Source organism: Gossypium raimondii, chromosome 2 (genome assembly GCF_025698545.1).
Source record: "Gossypium raimondii isolate GPD5lz chromosome 2, ASM2569854v1, whole genome shotgun sequence".
In the NCBI taxonomy this organism is placed as follows: Eukaryota; Viridiplantae; Streptophyta; class Magnoliopsida; order Malvales; family Malvaceae; genus Gossypium; species Gossypium raimondii.
This window is the reverse complement of record NC_068566.1, coordinates 12,524,412-12,539,051: the sequence shown is the minus strand read 5'-3', so window position 1 is coordinate 12,539,051 and position 14,640 is coordinate 12,524,412. Positions and strand designations below refer to the sequence as shown.

The window sequence follows — 14,640 nt, the reverse complement described above, 5'->3', positions numbered from 1 at the left end:
TTTTCTTTTCCTTTTTTTTTTCAAGAAAATTTTTTGAAATTTTTTTGAAACCTGGGATAACGTACATACCTGATTTAGATTCTGGTAGCTCTGATACAAATTGATGTGAAATCAATTATGAGTTGATCAGGATTTAATATGCTCGATCATCTAAATAGACACTTGAATGAAAGTTAAGTGAAATCGAAAGAAAAAATAAACAAAGAATAGATTTTAGATATACCTCTCGAATTATAAAAGAACTAGAAAAGAACCAAAGTTATATAACAACTCGAACCAAATTCTATAAGGTTGGGTTAGAATCAAAAAGTTTGGAATGGATGGATGAAGATGATTGCCACACTTTGGGATGGTGAACAAAGTGATAAGATCAGTTCGAACGCCATAAGAACATAATTCTGGATATATTCGATAAGTTGTGAAAGAACAAAGAGATTAACTTAAATGAATATTATATCGAAATGGTCTAACCATGCAAATGTTCTTGTACAAGATATTTATAAACCCTAAGTGGCTAATCAAATTTAGCATCTAGGAGTGTTCACACAATAATAAATTCGGTGCTTAAATACTTCCCAAAACCCGAATAGTCACAAACATGGCCCAAATTCGTTCATGTATGCTTAGTGAATAATGAAGCTTAGATTCCTTGAATGACTAGCCCTTAATCTCCCTTCACTCCCCTTGGTCGAAAGTTAAATGCATGGGACATGCGTTACTTTAATTTGAAGCCTTAATGCACCTTGATCACTTGAATGGACAACTTGTTAAATGATGTGTCTTAAAGAAATGTTCATGCACAAATTTAATCCAATTATTTATCTCCAAATGCCCTTTGCAATGTCTTTATGTATCAACAAATGAGGTGATTGAATATACACCTTTTCTTCTCAAAACCGAATAGCCACAAGGTGTGAACATGATGAAGGCTTTGTAATTTCAAACAATCACATAATGTAAACACTTTTGATTCCTTTTTGTCAAAAAATGAGCAGCCGCTTTAACCTTAATTAAGCTAACCATTTATCTTCCCTTTGGACACATTAACACATGCATTAGGGCACATTAAATTCAACAAATGATGCTATAGTAAAAATAAAAGGACATATTTCAAGCAAACTTTTAAGACACAATTAAAACTTTTAAGTCATATTTAAAAGATGTAATAACATGGACACAAATTAAGCACACATTAAATATGTAATAGGCAAGTCACATTAAAATTGTAGAAAATAAAGGATTATGTCATTTGACGTTTTAAGCCTCATAAACCACATGCAAAACATTGCATGGGCTTGGAATATCTTTAGGGGCCCAACACGACTTAGGCTTGTGACATTTAGCCCTAATTTGTTGGATTAGACCCGTAAGTGCTTCTTTAAGCCTTTTAGCTCTAGCTTGCATCATTGGTCCAATAGGTAACTCAATTGGATCATTCTCTGAAAATTCATCAATTAGCAGCCCTTTGGTTGGGAACAAAGGTAACATAGCATTCGACCCCATTGTCGACCCCTCGATCACATTAGTGGTTGTCACGTAGGTAGAGGGTGATACTAGGGGTGGCATTGGAGAGAAATAAGGAGAAAAGTGGCGATGCAAAGAAGGTTTGGTAGTGTGGTGATTGTGGTTCAAGGCTAAGAAACAGTGAAGGAGAAAGAAAAGTGAGCAAAGAGGGTGGTTGAAGGTTAATCAAAAGAGAGAAAAAAGAGAAAAGGAGTGTAAAAAGTGGTGGGTTTTGGAGGTACGTCAATGAGAGGTGGGGAGTGAGAAGATGGATGAAAAGAGTGTGGTCAAACATGTCTAGGTTCAATGAACAATATTTATGGAAATGGTGAAGAGAATGGTATGTTAAGGGGACAAGGGAGTGAAAAGCGGATCATGTTCTCATAAGTATGGCATGTTAACAAAAAAAAAAGAGGAAATAATCTTCCCTTAATATGGCAAAAAGGGTTGGATAGCAAGGGGGTATTATGCACATGGGGAAATCACAAAAAAATAATTAAATAGTTGCTGATGAGGAGACTTGAACCTATAACCTATAGGATTTAATTAAACACTTAACCACTTGGCCATTTTATTCCTTGTGTTCAATTTAACAGAAAATATTTAAAACATGGGATTTGACCTTTTCTAAGGTTTGAAGCAAAATTGCACCGCATAGAAAATAATGTGAGGGAAGAGATTCGAACACTGGTAATCAAGGATAGCTCCACCACTACTCAATCACTAAAAATCAGGCGAGAGCACTCTGAGTTCATTAGCTCAATTTCTACTAACCCAGTTTTTGGGATGTCACAACTCCCCCCTTAAAAAGAATTTTGTCCTCGAAAGTCTTATTGTCAAGCCAATTCACTTATCCAAAAAATTCATAACTCCTCTATCTAAATAACCATCACGCTTTCGTTGCGCAATCTCTGATTCCAATGTAGTTTCAATACTTCACCTTAAATCTCAAATAGATTTCCTATTTACTTACACGAATTGTCTCAAGGGACTATTTATAGAAATATTACTAATGGTTTCCTTATTCCCAGATTCTCAATTTCACATATACACTATTAACAATAAACATTTTGGTAATATCAATTCTCAATCAATGCAAGGCACAATTATAATAGATCTTAAAGGTACCTTCGATGAAATCAGCTGCATCACGGTCCTCTCTACGCCTTGCTGCATAAACCAAGGAGGGTTGTCTAGCATTAGTGTGATTTGCACCTTAACCGTCTGTTCTCTGCTTAGCAGTACCAGCTCTGTTATTACCATGTCCCTTTTGATTCTGATTCTATTGGGGTTGCGGTGCTCTTCTTTGATCCTTTATATAGGGATAATTCTTAATCTGGTATTCCATGAATCCACATTTTAGACATGCTCCCATTTTCCTCCAACATTCTCCTTTATGGGATTTTCTACAATGAGCACAATCACAAATTTGGTCTCTATTACTCGCAATAGTTGGATACTGTCGAGTTTTATCATCATGGGCCCTCTTTGTTGGACGCGAATTAGAATTACCGAAACCAAAGTCCCTCTTCACTGGAATCTTGGTCTTGTCGCTTCTGTCTCGTTTTGCCCCATTCACCTATTTAAGAATCTTCAACTTCTCAACTAAGGTCTGAAAGACTCTCTCTTGTAGGATAACAACTTGTTCCTTGAGATCATACTGTGGCCCGTTCTTGAATCTCACGCACTTATCCTACTCTGGAGCTACCATCCTTTGTGCATATCAGCTAAACCTCAGGAACTCAGCCTCATACTCAGATACAGTTCAGCCCCCTTGCTTTAACTTGATAAACTTTAGTCTTCGGGCTTCAACATACCTGGAGCCCACATACTTTTTTTGAAAGGCAGTTTGGAAATAATCCCAAGTTCTCCTATCAGCTTGAGTAGCCTCCATAATGGATCGCCACCAGCAATAGGCCTCATCTATCAGAAGAGAGACTGTACCCTTAAGTTTCTGTTCTGAGGGACAACCGTAGGGGTATTGACTAGTTGATTGGAATAAGAAAACCCAAAACAATAGTTGATTAAGATTACCGAAGCGAGCTAATCACCCATATCCATATTTGATATATGTATTTCCTTATTTGATTACTTTCCATTAGTTTGTTTAATTTCCTTTTATGTTTTTAGGATAGTTTATTAAACTCTCCTCTTTTTGATCTTTCATACTATAATCTGATTAGAATATTAATTAGATCTATTTATGTTTAATTTAAGATTAAATTAGTGATCGCCTCCTTTAGGTACAATCCTCGGAGTACTTACCTATTCTGTTGTAAACTATATTACAACATGAACCGTACACTTGTAGATACCGTTTTCTTATATCTTTTGTGCAGGATTTCTACTTTGGATGTTGGTACTTTCGAAAGTGGTCCCAAAGCCTTTCAGCAATAGATTTGTGGCCTCTAGTATTAGATTGGCCTCCAGCAACTAGCTGTAAAACCCTCAACAGTGCTTGAGATATTGCACCTTCAACGGGTTCAGGATTTGCCTCCTTATTAATAAATTTCTCGGGCGCATCACTTACATTATCCATAACGGGATCGTTATTATTGACACCAAGGTCTAATGTAGGCACTTGGGCAGTAGATGACTTTTCTGGAGCCTCACGGCGACGTACACCGTGAGTTTGTACTCCTAGATTATCCATAATGCTTGTCGATAAATTTTCATGAATTTTATTTGACAATTTCATAAATAAGTTTTATATTATCACTTGAGTGTTTTAAATTAGAGTCTCACTATCTAAAAGTATACCATCTTAATTCTATGTTTTCATAATCTAAAGTTTCAAGTATAAAGAGTACTTATCTTGGATCAGCTTTGGGAGTCTCGAATTTTCATACGTTTAATTTTAAATTCAATAACAAAAATACCTTTCTAAAACTCTTTAAAATATGCATGCAGACCCATTTAAAACACACAATTTGAGTTTTGAATAGAGCTCTAATACCATTAATTGTAATGTCTCAAACCCGGTCTAGACATTATGGTCGAATAGTTAGTTCAATTGTTAGTTTGAGTCTTCAACCATGTTCCCTTTAAATTGCAGTGTGTTTTGGATTATCTGTATTGTGGTTGCTTTTAGCTAAAAATTATTTGCATTGATTGTCACCTGTTCTATGCTTCTTTGCACCGCGTCTAGTGTAGGTAGGGCATACTCGCGCAACATCCGCTGAGCTATTGGGACATGTTCTCAATTATGTCCTTGTTGTTCTTGGGGTTGTTCGAACAACGGATTTTTTCGGGGTAAATTTATTACTGCAGGTGGATCGTTGTCCATTACTTGACTGTTGTGCCTAAGTATTTACTCTGGATCTAGGTAAGGTTTAACTGGAGTGCTGGAGCTTTGGGTCATAAACAACCTGGAAGGAAAATAAAAATAAAAATGAACAAACAAAAATTAAAAATCGTATCTATAGGTTCTAAAGTTCTTATTTATATTATTAATTGTAAAAAAATTATTGCCAAAACCTCCTCGGCAACGATGCCAACAACTTATCGCCTATAAACGAGTTATTGTTTATAGAATTAATATAACACCAAAACATAAAAATTAAGAACGACAGTGTTCATAAGTGCACATGTCAAATTATAATATAGTTGTACAATGAAATACTAGGAATGTTCCGAGGATCGTACACAATGGAGGATGGAATAAATAACGAAAATATTTTTTTACAACAATAAGTCTAAGGAGTAATAATTAATTCCTATATTACGATATATCATAAAATAAATTTGGAAGAACAAAAAAGAAAAAATAAAATAAATAAATAAATAATGGAAAATAAACAAATAAATTAAACTGATAAACCAATCTGAAAGATTAACTCGCTTCAAGGTTTGCAACTAACTTCGAGTTAGGGGTCTAAAGTGGATTAGTCATTGATCAAACAATTATTATCTCCAAGTTTCTAATTAATTTAATCGATTGGTTGATACTCGCTTATCTCTCGACTTCACTTTCTCAACCAGGAAAAATTACGATTTACTAGGTTCGACTTATCTTCTTATCTCGTCTTTCCTATGATAACTTATTAGGGTTGTTAAGCCTAATAGTTTAAGAAAACATAATTTATACTAACTAATCCATTCGAGAAATCCCAAATCCTCTATTAGTCATATTTCCATCCACTCGTTAATCTCCCCTAAGAGATTTAGCCACTATTGTTATTCATAATCTCTAATTGTATTGAATAAATCATGTAAGAAACAAAATCAATTCAGAGAAGAAAACAAATGTCAATAATTCTGGATTGAGTATCGAATGAGAAATAGAGTAGCAAATATCTCGATTATAGTAATGAAATAAAAAAAATGCAAAGGAAAATATAAACTGAATACTTTATTTAAATAAGAAAATACTAGAAATCAAAACTAATTCAAGAAGAAAAATAAGAAAATATTTAGAAGTCGAAAAGAAAAGTAAAGAAAAGAAACTAAAACTAATTCTAAACTATGAAAGTTTTTGAAGGCGTCTAGGATGACTTGATTACATTCAAACCCTAATGTCTTATTTATAAAGGTGTTGATAGTCCAAATTAGGTCTTCGGCACGTCCTAGGTCTTCGTATAAGTTTGATTACGCAGACAAAAAACCCCTCGAAATACTTGGGCAGCACGTCAACCTGTGTCATACCACACCCCTTGCATGGCTCGACACGGTACTCAAATACTGCCTTGTGTCATTTATTTGATGTTTTGACATCCCGGGAAACTTGTGCATCACTTGACCTTTGCTTCTACTTCAATCGAACCTTTATATCTCCATCCTACACACTTAAGTAAACCAATTGGCATAATCTAAGGCCTGTGTCAGCCTATTGGGTCACAACAACTACAAAATGTGTTAAAAAATTATTCCTAAGGCCTAAATACTGAAAACATAAATTAAAATCCTAAATTGCTTAGGAAACAAGCTCTTTAATTGCAAAATTGACTCAAATTAACTACTACATTGGACGACAGGTCATTTAGACCTATTACTGTAGAAATAATTTTAAATTTAATCCATTCTCCATTGGGTACAATCCTTGGAATGGTTACTGGTGTTCCATTGTAACAAAAAAACTATATTACAATTCAACCTGTTCGCTTGTAGATAGTGCACCTTAATTATATATATTATTTGCATGATTTTTACTCTAAACGTTCGCATGTTTGGAGGCGGTCAAATTATTGGCACCATTGCCGGGAAGGTTTCGGCATTAAATTCAAATTTATTTTCTGCAACTAGTAGGATAAATAGCAAAATTAAAAATTATAGATACAATTTTTACTTTATTTTATTTTTGTTGTTTTTAATTTTAAATTTTTTTGCTAATTTTCATTCTCTATCTCTAATTCCAGTTTATGAACCAAAGTAGAAGTACTCCAATCAAGCCACATCCTGATTCAGAGCAATTTATGAGACAATGACAACAATCCTCGGTCAAAATTGGTTTGATGCTAGTTGGTTAAAACCTAACATTGCTAAACCAATTATTACCAAACCTCAATTTGAAATCAATCCCGCATTGCTAACTTGGGTGATCACGAACTTGCAATATGGTAATGATACCGACAAGGATCCAGTGGCATTTCTAAGACGATTTGAACAGATTTGCAGTACAGTTGGGTATGTTGGAAATTTAGATGAGGCAATCAAAGTACTCTTGATTCCTTTTTCACTTGGAGGCCAAATTAGAGATGGTTAGAGGTATTACTATCGGAGACTCACATTCTTGGAAATTTTTGTACAATTATTCTTGGATAGGCTCATACCAAAGCCTTCTATATTAAAGACTCAAGCCAAACTACTCGAATTCAAGCAAGAACCAACCGAAACATTGGGGAAAACTTGGGATAGATTCAAGTTAATACTTTGGAAAATACTTGGAGGTGGCATTGATCTGGAAATTCAATTACAACAGTTTTGTGGAGGCGGATCAATACAGCAAATGACAATTTGATGTTATAGCTGGGGGAAGTATTTGGGCAGAGACAACCCATGAGATAGTTGTACTCCTAGAAAAAGCAAGCAACAACGATCACGCTTAAGGACTGATTAGAGAACCAAAAGTGGTGACTGAGCTAATGAATGTCACTAAACAAGAATCAATAGATGATGAGGATAATTCAAAAAAAGAGTGAGGAAGTTTCAAGCGATGGTGATTCTTACATTTTTTATTTGGACGAAATAACAAAGGAAGAAGTTTCAGAAGACTCATTGAGAGATCAATTGTAATAGATTTATCAATTAGACTGGAAAAACTAAGTAACAACGATCACGCTTGAGGATTGATTAGAGAACCAAAAGTGGTGACTGAGCTAACGAATGTTACTAAACAAGAATCAATGGTTGATGAGGATAATTCCAAAAAAGAGTGAGGCACTTTCAAGTGATGGTGATTCTTACATTTTCGATTTGGGGAAAATAACAAAGGAAAAAGTTTCAGAAGACTCATTGAGAGATCAATTGGAATAGATTTATCAATTAGACTGGAAAAAACAGGGTGAGAAACCCTTGAATCAACTAGATACCTTACTCTTGAAGAAAATTAGTGAATGGACCAAGTGCTTGTCCAATTGCAGTGTATCTACCATAATTTTTTCAACATCTATTTGATCTTACAAATTTAATTTGTTTCTTACATTTTCTTTCTACCTCTAATTTAAATATTTTAATAGCATCTAACATTTCATCTTTGTTGTGAAGCAAGTAGAGATACATATATTGTACTAATCATCTATAAATGTGATAAAATATTTATGACCATGTAGACTCATATCAGGACAACAAATATCAGTGTGTATGATTTCTAATAATTCAGATTAAGAGTTTCAAAAACAGAAGCTCTTAAAGCGATAGTGTATATAACAAAATAAGTTCCAACAAATGTAGTTTCTAAAATACCATTTGAAAGGTCGAAAATCGAGTTTTTGACATATGCGTGTTTGGGGATGCCTTTCTAAAGTAAGAGTTTATAATCTATAAGAAAAGAAACTCGACCCAATGACTATAAGTGGGTACTTAATTGGATATGTTGAAAGATCCCAATAGTATAGATTGTTCTATCCATCTCATAGCACTAGAATTATAGAATCAAGAAATGCAAAATTTTTTGAGAATGACTTGATTACTGGGAGAGATCCATCTCATAATTTAATTTCTAAGTTGAATCATTTTGATAATCAAACTCTTACTATAAGTGAAAGATTGGTCATTACTCACATCACTCCTCAAATAAAAATGAGTGTTAGGCAACAATTGTTGAGCTTCCACAAGTTGTTGATGGCAATCCAATAGATCAAGTTGTTCAACCATTATCGAAACCTATTGAACAACCAATTGTAGAACATGCTCCTTAAGATAATATTGATACAACATTACAAAGATTAACTAGGACTAAGAAAACAACAATACTTGTGGACTATATTGTGTATCTACAAGAAGTTGGCCATGAAATTGGAGTAGAAATTGGTCTTGAAACATTTCCACAAGCCATGAGTTGTAGAAAATCTAAGTTGTGGTGCAATGACATGAAAGAATAGATGAATTATATGGCATTTAATGACATATAAGATCTTGTTAAATTGCCTAAAGGAGCAAAGGAAATTGGATGTAAATAGGTTTTTAAAACTAAAACAAACTTGTCAGTCAATATTGAAAGATATAAAGCAAGGCTCATTGCTTAAGGGTTCACTCAAAAGGAGATAATAGACTACATAAAAACCTTTTCTCCATGTCTAAGAAAGATTCATTTCACATCGTTTTGGTATTAGTTAGCCATTTTGACTTTTAATTGCATCAAGTAAATGTGAAAATGACATTTCTTAATGGATACCTTAAGGAGGAGGTTTATATGAAACAACTAGAAAAACTGTCGACGGTGAGTAATTGGTATGCAAGCTTAAGAAATCCATACATAGATTGAAACAAGCCTCTCACTAGTGGTATTTAAAATTTCATGATGTCATTTCTTTATTTGGTTTTGTGGAAAACATCATGGACAAATGCATATACTAGAAGGTCATTGGGAGTAAAATTTATTTGCTTGTTTTGTATATGGATGATATTTTACTTGCTACCAATAATAAGGGTTTGCTATATGAAGTGAAACAGTTTCTCTCAAAGAATTTTGATAAAGATCTGGACATATTATGTCATTGGCATTATGATCCATAGAGACAAATTTCAAAATGTTTTGGGTTTATCTTAGGAAACCTATATCAATAAGGTTTTAGAGAGATTTGAAATGAAGGACTATTCACCTAGTGTAGCACCTATTGTAAAGGGTGACAAGTTCAACTTGAACCATTATTTGAAAAGTTAGCTTGAAAGGGAACAAATGAAAAATATTTCATATGATTCCTTTGTTGGAAGCCTAATGTATGCTCAGGTTTGTGCTAGACCTGACATTGCATTTGTTGTTGCAATGTTGGGAAAATATTAGGGTAATCTAGGTTTAGACCACTGGAGAGTTGTAAAGAAAGTAATGAGGTACCTTAAAGGGACCAAGGATTTCTTGCTTATGTATAGGCGAACTAACAACTTGGAGGCAGTTGGTTATTCAAACTCGGATTTTGCTGGATGTGTTGATTCAATGAAATCAACATATGGATACATTTTTATGTTAGTTGAAGGAGCAATATCTTAGAGAAGTGCAAAGCAAATCTTGATTTCCACTTCTACCATGAAGGCTGAGTTCATTTCTTGTTTTGAGGCAACCTCACATGGTGTATGGTTGAAAAGTTTTATATTAGGGCTTAAATTTGTTTATTCTATTTCTAAGCCATTGAAAATATATTGCGATAATTCAACTATTGTTTTTCTTGGCTAAAAAAATAAAAGTGGTATTTAAAGTAGACATATAACATAAAGTATTTAACTATAAGGGATCGCGTTAAAAAGAATAAAGTGGTCGTTGAATACATTAGCACTAAATTAATAATTGTTGATCCTTTAATGAAAGGCATGCCACCAGTGAGGTTTAAGGATTATGTAGCACGAATGAGACTTAGTTCCACCTTATGATTTTTTTATTTGGTAAATTATCATTAGTAATGAAATTCTTATTTATTTGGACGTTGTTTCTGATTTTTGGTGTACACATTTATGTTGAAAATAACAACTTTTATTTGACTTAGAATAAACATACTATTTATTCATTAAGTTATAAATGAAATATAATACTCGTCATTTAGAGGATTTATCTCCGTGATTCATGTCTTATATTTCTTTTATTAATAATAAGATTTAGAGGATTTGTTGTACTATTGTAAGTATAGACAGACAAAATGGGAGTATGTAAGTTTTTCTTCATTAAGTGTCCTATCTATATAAAACTCTGAAATTGTTTTTCCCTTATTTATTAATTTATGTTAATTAAAAACAATATTAGTGATGATTATAATATAACTCAAATTTTACATGTCTTAATTAACATAAATGATGCTTAAGTTTCTTTCATAACTCATGCTTTTATTGAAGATGTTAATGTTGTTATGGATTGTCCTTTGACTTACTTTCTAATAAGGAACTTAAATTGCTCCGTTTATTTTGTAAGGGATTAAACTACTTCTGACCCTATAATGTAATGATGTCTTGCATATTTATCTACTTTAATAAGTTTGAGTAAACCAATTTTTCATATTATTTAATTCCAAAGACCAACTAAATCGAATTAAATTAAATTAAATTAAATTAATCAATTTAAATTAATTAATGGTCTCTTGAATTCCCAAATAGTCATTGATGTAGTGAAAAATAAATACTTATTAATATTAAGTCTTCAGTTTAAACATTAACAATTACTAAAAAATAAATGATGTCTCGAATCGAATTATGAGTAGAAAATAAGAAAACAAATTAACAGTTTATACTATTATTTATGTTTACGATTAAGTTGGTGATCACCAACTCATTAGGAAAATTATGGAAATACATTCTCGTAATTAAAATAAGTTATATTATTTGATGATATTTTAGTCTTTTATTTAAGAAAAAATAAAACATACATATGATAAAATTTGAACTCGAATCAATTACATTAATAAAATTTTTAATTCACCATTTAACTAAAATTTACTTTAATATTTTTATACATTTTAATTTTATTTATTATATTTATTTTAAGTAAACATATATATATATATATTATATTTGTAATTTTTGTAATAAAATTTTTAATGGAATTTGATTATTTTGAAAACTTTATTAAAAAAGTTTGATTTATGCAAAAGCAGGGTTTGGCAGTTGTTAATATGAAAATGGGGCCTTTGATAAAACATTTCACGTGCTAAAGCGCGTCCAAAGTCAGCAGTCAGCAGTCAGCAATACCATCCGACCACTTCAATACAAATCTATCTCTATATTTTCAATTATTTCCTTGGAATACTCACATGACAATGATAAAAAAAATTCTTCCTAAAAAATTATGGTTGCAATCGCAAGTGCTATAATAAATATCAGATGTAATACTACGATATATTATATTTTTAAATAATAGAATTTAAATTCAAATCTTAAAAATTACATAATTAGGAGGAATAAATATAACATTTGAAAAAATTAATTTTTATAAACAATAAAATATGCATAGAAAATAAATTGATTAAATAAAAGGATAACATGATTTAGATGAAGAATAAATTTTTTCTAGATTATGATTTTATTTGTTTTTCTTGGATAGAAGGTAAAAGTTTATTAAGTATTACAAATGCTTTTTAATAAATATATAGTTTTTAATAAAAACAATGCTTAATATATATATTTTTTGAGATAAAATTGGAATGCATTTAAAGAGGAGATGACGTGGTACACTTATCTAGAGCCTGTACTCAACAGCTGTCCTAATAGCTGTCATGAAAGCACTGGTAACCGAGGCGGTGCCTCAGGTTTTCCTAAAAAATTAAAAGAAAAAAAGAAATTGAAAGGCCTCAGATAAAATCCTAAACAAGCAAAACCTAAAAGAAGAAAAAAAATGAAGAAAACTAAAATCTATCGTATTTCTAAAACACATTTCCTCTTCTTTGCATCTATAGATGTTTTAATGGAGTATATTGGCTGTACCTTTCCATAACTGTAAATAATCCTATTGAAGCGCCATACTAGATTTCTTCTAAATCTGAGTTTATCAGAGGGCAGTAAAGACAATCTTTTTTGTAGTGCATCTCTGGACTCAGACAGAAATGGCCCTTTTCTACCGATTCAAAAAACTTCTTTGGTCATTGGCCATGGTGGGTTTAACCTCCATCGGTACCTCTTCGATCCAATCGAACGGGCTAGTCAGATTGTACCCTCGAGTTGCAAGGGCGTGCGCTGCTTCATTTGTCTTTCGAGGGGTAAAATCAAACGATAAGTTAATGAAACTAAATCTTTTTCTTTGGATTTCATTAATAATGTTGTCAATCATCGATCTATCCACTAAGTCTGATTTAAGCTTTTTAATGACTGTAAGAGCATCACCTTCTACAACCAAATCTTGAAAGCCCATTTCTTCCTCAAATATGATGGCTTGAAGACGCGCTTTCGCTTCTATAGTGGTCGGATCCCCTGTTCTTCGTAGAGGGTAAGTACATGCTCCCATTACAAGCCCTTCATGGTTTATTATAATGATTCCCGCTGTTGTTGTCATGCCTTGTTGTGAAAAAGCTGCGTCGAAATTGGCTTTAACTTGTTCTGCCTTGGGAGGTTTCCAGAATTCCTCTCTTGGATTAATTCTGGTTTCTGTTAATGAGTTAACTTGTTCTAATTCTTGTAAATAAACTCTAATAAAACCCACAACCTCTTGTACCCTTCCCTTTTTTCCTTCGTGGTAAAGTCTATTTCTATTATACCAGACTGCCCAAATAGAAATTGCCATGGTTGCACATACTTTAATATTATTCATGTAAACGAAAGAGGCTGACCATTGTTTCCATGTGTGATTTGTGTTTATGTGCGAGATGTCCAAACCAACTTCCTGCTGGACCTGTTTTGTGAATTCGCAATCTCGAAAAAGGTGTTCCATAGTTTCTTCTCCAACTGAGCAGACTGGACATACAACATCGTTCCTGAGTCTTCAAAGTTTAAGGATACTGAGTGTCGAAAGAAAAGTGTTAGGGACTCTCCACAGATGTATTTCTATTTTACTTGGGATCGGAAGATTCCAAAGCTTTTTAAAATAATCTTTTTTGTTGATTTGGTCTGTAACATGATCCTATAGTTGTAGAGTCTTAGTCATTAGCCATTTAAAGCCACTCTGAATTGCATACTCGCCTGATTTATCCCCCCGCCATACTAGAACATCCGGTTGAGTCCTGCTTACCAATGGAATAGACAGGACTACTTCAGCTTGATCCCTTTCTAGTAAGTTCCTGATTGCCTCGTAGTTCCATGAAAACGAGTCTTTATTAATTAGATCTGCTACTTTGGAATAGTTGATATTTATGTGTTAATTCTTTACTCTTCCATCATCAGGGGTGGGTAGCCAAGAATCATTCCAGATGTTTGTTGATTCACCGTTCCCCATCCTCTAGCCTATTCCTTCTTTTAATAAGCTTCACGCGTTCCAAATGCTGCGCCAGGTAAAAGAGGGGTAAGCTCCTAACCTTGCATTTAAAAACTTATCACGCGGATAGTATTTTAACTTCATAACGCGCGCAAACAAAGAAACAAGTTAGGTGATTAGTCTCCATCCCTGTTTAGCCAACAGGGTCGTATTAAACATTGCTAAATCTCTAAACCCTATACCTCCAAACGCTTTTGTACTACACATCACAAACCAATTACACTAGTGAATGCCTTTATTAGTTTTTAAATTGCACCACCAAAATTTACTCATCAGATTTTCTAATTCTTTGCAAAGCAATACTGGTAATTTAAAACACTGCACGGCGTATATCGGAAGTGCTTGTAAAATTGATTTAATAAAAACTTCTTTACCACTAAAGGACAAATTACAGATACTCCAATTCTTCGATTTTTGAATAACTCTTTCTTTTAGTTCTAGGAATACAACCTTCTTTCTCCTCCCTACCATTGTTGGTAAACCCAGATATTTTTCCAGATTATTTGAAATTCGGACCCCCAAAACTCCCCCTATTTGCTCTTTAAGGACGTCTTGACATTTTACTGAAGTAAATCAATGAATTCTCGAAATTCACCAAT

At 33.1% G+C, this 14,640-nt stretch overlaps 1 protein-coding gene across 1 annotated transcript; it reads right to left on the bottom strand.

The window, feature by feature from the left end:
• Positions 1-12,691: 12,691 nt before the first annotated feature.
• Positions 12,692-13,354, bottom strand: LOC105789534 (uncharacterized). The gene has a single exon (XM_012616907.1). The coding sequence runs from the start codon at positions 13,352-13,354 to the stop codon at positions 12,692-12,694; it is 663 nt and encodes a 220-aa protein (XP_012472361.1).
• Positions 13,355-14,640: the final 1,286 nt, after the last annotated feature.